General features: G+C 43.7%; 2 protein-coding genes and 2 long non-coding RNA genes across 5 annotated transcripts; 3 read left to right on the top strand and 1 right to left on the bottom strand.

Moving 5' to 3' along the window:
* Positions 1-11: 11 nt before the first annotated feature.
* On the bottom strand, positions 12-8,184 carry LOC309358814. Of its 2 annotated transcripts, none has more exons than XR_014163632.1 (3): positions 7,902-8,184; positions 259-439; positions 12-72 (listed from the first exon to the last, which is right to left on the bottom strand). It is a non-coding gene; the product is annotated as an uncharacterized lncRNA (long non-coding RNA). The 2 variants fall into 2 exon arrangements; XR_014163633.1 differs by lacking the exon at positions 7,902-8,184 and adding an exon at positions 5,444-5,541.
* Positions 866-2,441, top strand: LOC309358629 (serum amyloid P-component-like). The gene is made up of 2 exons (XM_081891987.1): positions 866-1,109; positions 1,538-2,441. The coding sequence occupies exons 1-2, from the start codon at positions 1,046-1,048 to the stop codon at positions 2,167-2,169; spliced, it is 696 nt and encodes a 231-aa protein (XP_081748113.1). The 5' UTR covers positions 866-1,045; the 3' UTR covers positions 2,170-2,441.
* Positions 3,783-9,555, top strand: LOC309358799. The gene is made up of 2 exons (XR_014163613.1): positions 3,783-3,921; positions 9,390-9,555. It is a non-coding gene; the product is annotated as an uncharacterized lncRNA (long non-coding RNA).
* LOC309358644 (C-reactive protein-like) lies at positions 5,738-9,429 on the top strand. The gene is made up of 2 exons (XM_081892013.1): positions 5,738-5,884; positions 8,772-9,429. The coding sequence occupies exons 1-2, from the start codon at positions 5,821-5,823 to the stop codon at positions 9,329-9,331; spliced, it is 624 nt and encodes a 207-aa protein (XP_081748139.1). The 5' UTR covers positions 5,738-5,820; the 3' UTR covers positions 9,332-9,429.
* Positions 9,556-11,013: the final 1,458 nt, after the last annotated feature.

Raw genomic sequence — 11,013 nt, 5'->3', positions numbered from 1 at the left:
AAGAAGATGGAGTCCCAAGGAGGAAGATGCAGCCAAGAAGATGGAGTCCCAAGGAGGTTGCCAACAAACACCCTGGAAGGAGACATGAGAGACAAGTGGTGGTGGTCCTCTTAAACATCATTTGTGCTCATATTAAACATAGAAGATTTGCCAAAACCCCCACCTAATCGTGTAACTATGGTGGGTTTGAACTAACATCTAAGAGGGAAGTATCCCTCAATCCCCTGGGCATATGAAAAGCTGTGTTCTATGGCTCACCAGCCAAGAACGATGGGAAAATTCTCCCTCCTTGCTCAGAGCACCTTGGGTAGGCGAAGCCAATATGTTCACCCAGACCAATTGACCAGGATTCACCAAGATGCGCATGACAGGTCCGAAGGACACCCCAAGCGGAAGGCTATAGAAGGTGGCAGGTTCAAGGCTCAAAACCTGTAAAAAGCTGAAGAAAACAAATGTCAACATTTTGTGCCAAATAGCTCACAACATATGGGAATAATATAACAATTCAACAAACAGATTCACAAACAATCACACCATATTGATGATAAAAAATGCATCATTGGAGCCATTAAAAAGCGGAAAGTGTCCGCCCCATTTTTCAAGCAAAGAACTGTATCACAAAATTCTGAGAGTTCAGATACATTATTTCATTCAGTGTGATTTCTCCAATGAGAAAGACATTTTGAATTTTGCAGAAAACACATTTCTACCTGTAAATTCTGTATCCCACAAGGTTGTCTGGAAAGCCTCCCGACGTTTGTGTGGGCTAAGAGGGATCGTTTTCATACTGGCAGGGTTTTGCTTTTTAAAAAACCCAGCTGACAACTGATACCACATTTGGGAAGGGAAAAATATTTCCATCTATTTCATGGATTATCCCCCTGCAAATCCCTTGCTGTGCACCTATAAATACCAGAGAGACTCTCCAGTAGCTTCAAATCGGTGACCAGCTTCAACCAGGAAGGAAGTCTCCAAGGCAGATCTGACCATTTCGGAGATCCATTTCATCCTCCCTCCAGGCCCCTCCCACCCTGCAGCCAGCAGCATGGAGATCTTCCATCCCTTTCTCCTCATCTTTGCTGTCCTGCTGGGATCTCTTGCCCAGGAAGGTGGGTGCTGCGTTGAGCTGTAAAAGCAACCCTGGGGCGTGAGCTGGAAGGCTGGGGCACATTTGTGAAAGTGGCTTTAGAGGAGATAAGACAAATTAATGGAGTAGGATGGGTCTATCAAGGGCTATTAGGCATGACATCTGGAAACAAAATATTGCAGCAAGGAGTGCAGCTTTTCACAGTTCCAACTCCTTCTTTCCACTGTCCCTTTAAAAAAAAAAGCTTTTCTGTTTCTGAGTTGTTCTGTGTTCTTTTCTGCTTCCATCTGTGATTCAGGTTGTGTTCCCCATAATCTTTTACTGGGAATATAAAAGCAACTATCACTCCCCCCCCTTTTGACAGAAGCAGATGGAATTTGCAGGTAATCGTTCCAGGCAATACTTTCTACAATTTGAAATACAGTGGTGTTCTCTTCCTCCACCCCCCAGATCTTGAAAGGAAGGTCTTCATATTCCCGGAATCATCGGACACCAGCCACGTGGTTTTGAAGGCCACCTCACAGCAGCCTTTGACCAGCTTCACCATCTGCCTGAGATCCTACACGGACATGACCCGGGCTCACACCCTATTCTCTTACGCAACCAAGACGAGTGACAACGAGATCGTGGTCTTCAAATCCAAAACCAACGAGTACAGCCTTTATGTGGGGACTGCAGATGTGATTTTCTTCTTCCCAGAAAAGCTGGTTTCAGAACCTAGCTGGGAACAGATCTGTATGAGTTGGGAATCTGACACAGGGTTAGTGGAGTTCTGGCTTGATGGGCAACCTTTTCCCCGAAACGGTATGATGAAAGGTCATGTTATAAGTCTAGAGGCATCGATTGTCCTGGGGCAAGATCAGGATTCCTTTGGGGGTGGCTTTGATATCAACCAGTCCTTTGTAGGGGAGCTCACAGATGTGTACATGTGGGACCGGGTGCTGTCTGGGGACGAAATGTGCCTTGTCTGGGACAACCATGTTCCTTCCAACCCAATAATTAACTGGAGATCGTTAAATTATGTCATGAGAGGCTACACTGTTCTTAAGCCCTACCTGTTTTCCAACTGTAGAGCTGAGTAGGCTTTGCAAACAGACGGAGAGTCTTTAAAAAAACACATTACAGGGGGGTGGACTAAATGATCCTTAGGGTCCCTTCCAACTTTACGATTCTATGCTTCTTTGATTGAAGCCTCCAACAGGGCTTAAAGTTAGGATTGTGGTGGTAGTCCTTAAAAGATCTAGACTTTTACATGGCAATAGACACTGTTAGTTGCATTGATTTCAGTTCTTTCTGCTGGAATGAGTAGTTCTGTGAAACCCACAAGCTGTCGTTTCCATCTATTCCTCCAATAAAAGATTAACTCTTACGTCTGATGTATTCTTCAGCAGCGTCTGCCTTCAACAACAACCTTCAGTGGGGAGACTTGAGTTTGTTTCTTCCAAAGTCTGGGGGTGGGATGGGCTTTTAAAACTGATTCTACCTGATTCACACTTTCCAAAAAAATGCCTTAAGTGTCACACAGCCATCCTCTGCTCTGAACCTTGCAATGCCATGTCATGTGTACAGCCAACATATGCAGATACTGGGGTGAAGTGTGCATACAAATGTGTATATTAGTGAAAATCAGCTTACAAAATGCATTATTTCTATTAGGGAAAATTCTTTTTGCCAAATTGTGCATATCAGGCAAAATTGCCTAGCAAAGTGTGTCAATGAGGAGAAATTTGCACTAAAATGCTGATAGATTTGAGTGAGAAACCAACTATCCCTCCCCCCCCCCCTTTTGACAGAAGCAGATGGAATTTGCAGGTAATCGTTCCAGGCAATACTTTCTACAATTTGAAATACAGTGGTACCTCGGGTTACATGCGCTTCCGCTTACAGACTCCGCTAACCCAGAAATATTACCTCGGGTTAAGAACTTTGCTTCAGGATAAGAACAGAAATCGTGCAGAGGCGGTGCAGCGGCAGCGTGAGGCCCCATTAGCAAAAGTAGTGCTTCAGGTTAAGAACAGTTTCAGGTTAAGAGCAGACCTCCAGAACGAATTAAGTTCTTAACCCGAGGTACCACTGTAGAGATGTTTTCAAAACTTGTGCTGTCTCTTAATTGGAATCGGTTTGTCTCCCTGTTTATAATAATAATAATAATAATAATAATTAATAATAAAGCAAATGAGCTTGTGAAGAACTGAAGTTAAGATTGGAAAAAGGAGAAAATATGAGAAATCAATACACTGGCAGATTTACCCATCTCTAGAGACATGAGGCTGTGATGGTGGGGGGTGGGGGTGCTGATTAAACTGGGGGCATTTCATTGCCCTTGTAGTTTGACTCGGGGAAGGGAAACAACAACTCAACTCATCTTATTTGGCCCCAGCACAGAATGGCCACGTACCTCTACCATAAACCACCTGCCATCATTTTATGCCTTCACAAATATTTGGACAGTAATCTAAAGACTGTAAAACTGGGCCTGCAGGGTTGTCGTCCCATCCTCTCCCCCCCCCAAGAAAAGGAGACCCAGGTGTTAAATCAACCACACCTTTCTTTTAAAGTGTATTTTGTTGATTTTCAAGAAACACATTTCAGCTGCTCTTTCACCGCAAACAAAAACCAAGTAAAAAGGAGTATGGTCTCCTCGTTTGCATAAAGCAATTACAAGTATACATCATGGTATATATAACACAGAATGTGGGACCGGGTGCTCACCAACCCGGAACTGGAGCTCGCTTTCCTCAACCAAGACGTTCCTGGCGATTACGTGTTTGACTGGAAAACAGTCGATTATGAAATCGAGGGTTATGTTATTGTTAACCCCGTGGCCTACTGAGGTAGAGGTTATCTGAAATCCAAGATGCTGGTCTAAGAAAAAGTCTCTCTGTGTGTGACTTTTCTTTACTTAGCGATACCAGAGAGACTCTCCAGTAGCTCCAAATCGGTGACCAGCTTCAACCAGGAAGGAAGTCTCCAAGGCAGATCTGACCATTTCGGAGATCCATTTCATCCTCCCTCCAGGCCCCTCCCACCCTGCAGCCAGCAGCATGGAGATCTTCCATCCCTTTCTCCTCATCCTTGCTGGCCTGCTAGGATCTCTTGCCCAGGAAGGTGGTAAAAGCAACCCAGGGGCGTGAGCTGGAAGGCTGGGGCACGTTTGTGAAAGTGACTTTAGAGGAGATAAGACAAATTCATGGAGTAGGATGGGTCTATCAAGGGCTATTAGGCATGACATCTGGAAACAAAATATTGCAGCAAGGAGTGCAGCTTTTCACAGTTCCAACTCCTTCTTTCCACCCTTTCCACCGTCCCTTTAAAATAAAATCTCTTCTGTTTCTGAGATGTTCTTTGTTCGTTTCTGCTTCCATCTGTGATTCAGGTTGTGTTCCCCATAATCTTTTACTGGGAATATAAAAGCAACTATCACTCCCCCCCCCTTTTGACAGAAGCAGATGGAATTTGCAGGTAATCGTTCCAGGCAATACTTTCTACAATTTGAAATACAGTGGTACCTTGGGTTACATATGCTTCAGCTTACAGACTCCGCTAACGCAGAAATATTACCTCGGGTTAAGAACTTTGCTTCAGAATGAGAACAGAAATCGTGCAGAGGCGGTGCAGCGGCAGCGTGAGGCCCCATTAGCAAAAGTGGTGCTTCAGGTTAAGAACAGTTTCAGGTTAAGAACAGACCTCCAGAACGAATTAAGTTCTTAACCCGGGGTACCACTGTAGAGAAGTTTTCAAAACTTGTGCTGTCTCTTAATTGGAATCGGTTTGTCTCCCTGTTTATGATAATGATAATAATAATAATAATAATAATAATAATAATAATAATAAAGCAAATGAGCTTGTGAAGAACTGAAGTTAAGATTGGAAAAAGGAGAAAATATGAGAAATCAATACACTGGCAGATTTACCCGTCTCTAGAGACATGAGGCTGTGATGGTGGGGGGTGGGGGTGCTGATTAAACTGGGGGCATTTCATTGCCCTTGTAGTTTGACTCGGGGAAGGGAAACAACAACTCAACTCATCTTATTTGGCCCCAGCACAGAATGGCCACGTACCTCTACCATAAACTACCTGCCATCATTTTATGCCTTCACAAATATTTGGACAGTAATCTAAAGACTGTAAAACTGGGCCTGCAGGGTTGTCGTCCCATCCTCTCCCCCCCCCCATAAAAGGAGACCCAGGTGTTAAATCAACCACACCTTTCTTTTAAAGTGTATTTTGTTGATTTTCAAGAAACACATTTCAGCTGCTCTTTCACCGCAAACAAAAACCAAGTAAAAAGGAGTACGGTCTCCTCGTTTGCATAAAGCAATTACAAGTATACATCATGGGTATATATAACACACCTAAATTCTCTCTGTAGCGATTCATGCGTCATCAAAGGTTTTATTCAGGAAGCTGAACTTGCTGGCATAAATAAGAAACATAAACCATGTTGTCTCAAGTTTGAAATCAACGCCTTTCTGAAAATGTTCTTGCTTTTGAATTCCTTTGTGAAAAACTTCCCCCTTTGGACTCCTTTGTGAAAAATTGAAAGCAAGGAAATGCCAGTTGCCAGTTCTGAGGTAATCTTTCCCCAAGAGCGTTTCCCAAAACATTTCCCTTCATGCCCCTCAAGCGCATATTTGGGACATAGTTTGAAGCTCTCAGTGGAGAACTGATCTCTTGAAGAGCCTGTTATCTTGACACCCTCTCGCCTCTCTTCGTTCTGCAGTCAGGCAAGATGGAGAAGGCCTTCCTCTCCCTTCTTGTCCTTGTGAGGGTCTTGGGGTCTTTTGGCCAGCAAGGTGGGTGACAACCTCAGCTGCATTGTGTGTGTGTGTGTGTGAAGAAGTGGGTGGGCGACTTCTGTAGCACAGTCTCACACATACAAAACCTTTTTATATATATAAAGGGTTTTAGATTTCTGACACAACATCTTCATTCTTTGTTTATTTTTTATACATTTTATAGGGTTTTTTTAAACATCTCATTTCCAACAGTCATTTAACATAACTTCTTATCTTATACAACATTTTAGACTTCCGTCAACAACCTCTGATGATTTTCCGTTCTTTATCACTTATTTTGAATTTCTTAATTTCTCTATTACTCTTAATTGTCATTAACTAATAATTCTCCTCATAGTCTTTCTTGCAATATTTCAAATAATCCTCCTCACAGAACTTCTTGCAGTCCTACTAGCGTAATCTGTTCATTACAATTGCTTTTCAAATAGTTCATATATTTACTCCAGTCTTCCAAGAATCTCCGGTCCCGCAGGTTTTGAATCCTTCCTGTTAATTTATCTGATTCTGCATAGTCCATTAATTTCATCCTCCATTCTTCTTTTGTCGGTAATTCTTCTTGCTTCCATTTTTGTGCCAATAATATTCTTGCTACCATCATTGCATATAAAAACAACTTACAATCCTGTCTGCTAATATCATCTCCTACAATGCCAAGTAAAAATGCTTCTGGTTTCTTAATAAATGTATATTTCAACATCTTTTTCATCTCATTATATATAATTTCCCGGAGGTTTTCACTTTATACATTTTAGCTAATTTCACAGGGGCGATATACCACCTATACATCATTTTCATCACATTTTCTTTCAAAGCATTGCATGCTGTAAATTTTAATCTTTCCCTCCACAGTTTTTCCCAGTCTTTCATTCTTTGTTTATTTAAAGGGGTGGGTTGAATCTAGAAGAGGAGTTTTTGTTTTTTTAAAAGGAAGAAATCAGTGGCGGTTGATGCTTCCACTGCAAAATTCTGTTGCTTCAACCATCTTGGGGCCAGGGACGGAGGAAGCTGCTCAGGCGCCGGGGGGGGGGAGCCTCCCATAGGGGCGGGGCACACCGCAGGGCCTCTGGAGTCTGCCTGCCTCCTCCCACTCAGCTGCCCTATAGCTGGGGGGGGGGGGAGGCAGCAGGGGGACCATTAGGACAGTGTGGAGCCTGTGGGCACCCAAGCCACCGCATCACTCCCAGGAGAGATGCTTGGCTCAGGCATGCTGTAAGCCCCACGGTGAGTGCCGCCCGGCATTTTGTCACCCTCCTCAGTGGTGACACCCGGGGTGGTCCGCACCCACCGCACACCCCTTCCTCCTCCCCTGCTTGGAGCCCCCTTCCTCACGGAGATAAAGACAAGGAAAGGAGATGAAGACTTCTGCAAAGGAGGCATGGCTGCTGCTGGTGGTGTTGGTGGTGATGACACTTGCAAGTTTTGGGGGAACTCTTAGGGAAGGCAGCCTCAGAACCTTGCAGAACCTAGAACAGGTGAGATGCAGAGAGAGGCAAGTATCTCATGCTGCCTTTGATGCGAAGGAAGGCAGAAAGATTTGACAAGAAAGTTGTGACATTTTCTCTCTTTCTCTGTTTGGGACTATTGCAGATTTTAATATTGCACAGCATGCAGCAATTGGATGCATAAAAGCTGGCTCCTTTCGGAATAAAAATTGCCCAGGCTCATAATTAAGATTCAAAGCTTTACTAAGCAGAACTTCTTCAAAAACAGGCACAAAACTATCAACAACACATTCTAGAAAGTACATGTATATCCAAGCATAGGTTCTTCTTCTTTAATATATAACTTAATTGTGATCAGTGCTTTGCCTCTTCCATAGCCTGCATCCAGCCTAAGGCCAGGCAGCTCCAGGGAAGACCTCTTATCACATCCTTCTTTCACTGTGCCAGGGAACAAAAGGCAAAGGCGGCTTCCTTTCGAAATGGCGAATTTGCAATTGAACACTTTAATCTAAGGTTAAACACTCATGTGAAGGATAATGGTTTAATTTCCTGAAATGGGAATGTTTACTTACGTTGGGTTACTGTGCCTTTTTAATATGGGGTTTTTAAATCTGGCAGAGGCTTTCATGTGATTGGCTGACTGTGAGTCACATGAAAGAGGCATTCCATTCTGTTGTGACTGTTATGCCTGTAACTGTCATTTTTAACCATTTTTCTACTTCTCTCTCTCTCCGAGAGAGGCTACTCAGGATAATGCTGTGGGCAGTGTGTGTGCTGGTGTGATCTATCTGAAGTGAAACAGACAGAGGAAGATCCTTAAATGTTAATAAGGATAAACATGCGCAGGGGCTAGATTGTAAATATATTCTTCTCAACTATATGTTTATGAAAGGAAAGTTCTTTTTGAATATAGAGTCTGGGCACTGTCTTTACAAAGAAGTTTTCAACTACTCAGAATAGTTATTAAGCTTCCTAGCTGTAAGCTACTTTGCATATTATCAAAATTTACACACACACACACACACACACACACACAGGCTAGCAGAGAACATCAGTAGTTAATTATCAACTGGTTAGAGCTCAGTGAGAGCTTCAATATAGTCGTACGTCAGCTCCCGAACACCTTGGGAGCTGAACGTTTCAGCTCCTGAGTGATTGAAAACCAGAAGTAAGTGTTCTGGTTTTTGAACGTTCTTTCAGAAGCTGAACATCTGATGGGGCTTCCAATCAGAAGCTGCACTTTGGTTTTCAAACGTTTTGGAAGTCGAGCGGAGTTCCGGAACGGAATTCTGTTCGACTTCTGAGGTACGACTGTATGCTTCAAAGGAATTTTTCAACGTGAAACCCTTAGCAACATACATGCAGGCATTCTCCATTTCAGTGTGCAATTAAACAATTATATTTAACATGTGGCACCCTTCATTCTCCTCCTCTCACCTCAGGTTCGGGCCTTGCTGGGAAGCAGCTCGTTTTTCCACAGGTATCAGACTCTGCCCATGTGGTTCTGAAGGCCGCCCCAAAGTGGCCCTTGACCAGCTTCACTCTCTGCCTGGCCCATTTCACAGACCTCAACCGCCCCCACACCTTCTTCTCTTACGCCACCCGGGGAAGTTTCAACGAGATCATCCTCCTCAAAGAAAAAAACAACGTGTACGGATTTGCAGTAGGGAATGAAGCGGTGACCTTCACAGATCTGGAAAAAAATTCGCTCGGCAGGGAGGTCTTGTGTGCGACTTGGGATTCTGCCACCGGTTTAGCAGAGTTGTGGGTGAATTCGAAGCGCATGCCCCGCAAGGGCCTGAGGAAAGGGTACTCCATAAGTGGGGAGCCATCGATCGTGCTCGGTCAAGAGCAAGACACGATGGGGGGCGGCTTTGACATAACCGATTGCTTTGTGGGGGAGCTCCAGGATGTGAGAATGTGGGACCGGGTGCTCACCAACCCGGAACTGGAGCTCGCTTTCCTCAACCAAGACGTTCCTGGCGATTACGTGTTTGACTAGAAAACAGTCGATTATGAAATCAAGGGTTATGTTATTGTTAACCCTATGGCCTACTGAGGCAGGGGTTACCTGAAATCCAAGATGCTGGTCTAAGAAAATGTCTCTTTGTGTGTGACTTTTCTTTACTTAGCGATTCCTGTGTTGATCTCTGAAGCTTGCTGCAGAATTTTTTTTTTTTGGGGGGGGATTGTTGCAAAATTCAATGAAATGTGAATTTCAAATGATACCTGCATATTGGTTCCTGAATTGTTCTGTGAAGTGCAGTTAAGGTAATACAAACCAAACTACATTTCAGACTCCATCTGAAGTTTCCTCTTGAGACAAGAAGGGTGTGGAAGGAGGTTTTGGGGAGGTCTTTTCCTGGGAAACATTGCGTAACAATTGGCAGCTGGGGGCGTTTCTAAAAGAAACTTGACCGAAACAGAAAAAGGTCGTAAAAATCAGATGTAATCTTTTATGGTGAAAGAAGAATTGACAAGAGGTTCGCACTCCTTATATTATCACTGCACCACCTTTGTGGAGATTTCGCAGCCCCTGGACTTCTCCTGAGCATGCTGGGCGCCTCATAAATAAGATGTAGGGGAAAGAATGTGAGATGCGATGCATAAGTAGCAGTCAAGTACAACATTCCTTGTTTTCCTAGAGTGGACAAGCGAGGGAATGTTTGGTCCAATTAGTCGAAAACTTCCTGTTTCCTCCTGACTGGGACATACCTCCTTTTGCATGTGACTAGAGGTGGGCATGACCTTACCTGCTCAGGTAACACAAGGGCAAGGCACGCAGCACACTCTCTTCTTCGCCTCTCTTCTCCATCTTGCTTTCATCTTGTGAGCTGGGATTACTCCCCTGCCCCATATGGGGTAGATCCACATGTACAGTATATATACTTTGTAACTAAGTCTGCCTTCAGGGATCCAACTGTGAACTGATGGTGAGTAAACGTCTTTGACATACTTTACACAAGATTGTGGTGTGCTTAGTCTTTTAAGGGGACTTACCAGGAACCTAATATTGAGAGTCTTAAACAAGCCTGCAACCAGCTATCTGCTGTGCGTTTAAAGGGAAATATAAACTCTGCTAAGTAAAGGAACTTGCTAGCGCAAGTTAGGAAGGATACTAATAAACAGGATATCCTCTCCTGCCTCCCTGAACATTCCCACAAAGAAATTACAGCTGCCAATGTTCCATTATTTTTCTTGAAGGTGCCCTCAGCTCTGTGGACAGGCAACAGGGCAGGTGTGAGGCGCACTTTGTCTTTGGTCTCTGAATATGGTCATCCCCCACAACAACACTGTGAGGTAGGCCAGGCTCTGAGTGGTTGGCCTGAGGTCACATGGTGAGCTTCATGGCAGAATGGCAGTTTTAACCCTGTTCTCCATCCCACATTCTCGAAAATAAGGCAAGGAAGGGAATAACCTCTTGGAGGGAGAGGATATTTCTCCAGAGGTCTGGAAATTTATGGGATCCTTTGTCAACGGTCTTGTGTATTGCGGTTATGAATGGTGCACTTTTGGAAGCAAAATGGATGAATAAAACCAGACTCTTCTTGAAATTAAAAATTGTCCAGTCCAAAAATATGGTTCAAAGGCTTTACTTACAAGAACGTACAAACAAAAAACAAACAATGTTCCATTCAGACAATTGCATAATATGATGTGCTGATCTGATGACAGGTCTGATTA

Source organism: Podarcis melisellensis (genome assembly GCF_964234715.1).
Source record: "Podarcis melisellensis genome assembly, chromosome: 16".
NCBI classification, from domain to species: Eukaryota; Metazoa; Chordata; class Lepidosauria; order Squamata; family Lacertidae; genus Podarcis; species Podarcis melisellensis.
The sequence above is the reverse complement of the archived record's forward strand: the minus strand, read 5'-3'. Positions and strand labels throughout refer to the sequence as shown.

What these genes read in the sequence shown, in the direction of transcription:
- LOC309358629 (XM_081891987.1), top strand. Translation starts at nt 1,046, where the DNA reads ATGGAGATCTTCCATCCCTTTCTCCTCATCTTTGCTGTCCTGCTGGGA. An exon ending in GGGATCTCTTGCCCAGGAAG is followed by an intron (nt 1,110 to 1,537) that starts GTGGGTGCTGCG and finishes TCCACCCCCCAG; the next exon opens with ATCTTGAAAGGAAGGTCTTC.
- LOC309358644 (XM_081892013.1), top strand. Translation starts at nt 5,821, where the DNA reads ATGGAGAAGGCCTTCCTCTCCCTTCTTGTCCTTGTGAGGGTCTTGGGG. An exon ending in GGGGTCTTTTGGCCAGCAAG is followed by an intron (nt 5,885 to 8,771) that starts GTGGGTGACAAC and finishes CTCTCACCTCAG; the next exon opens with GTTCGGGCCTTGCTGGGAAG.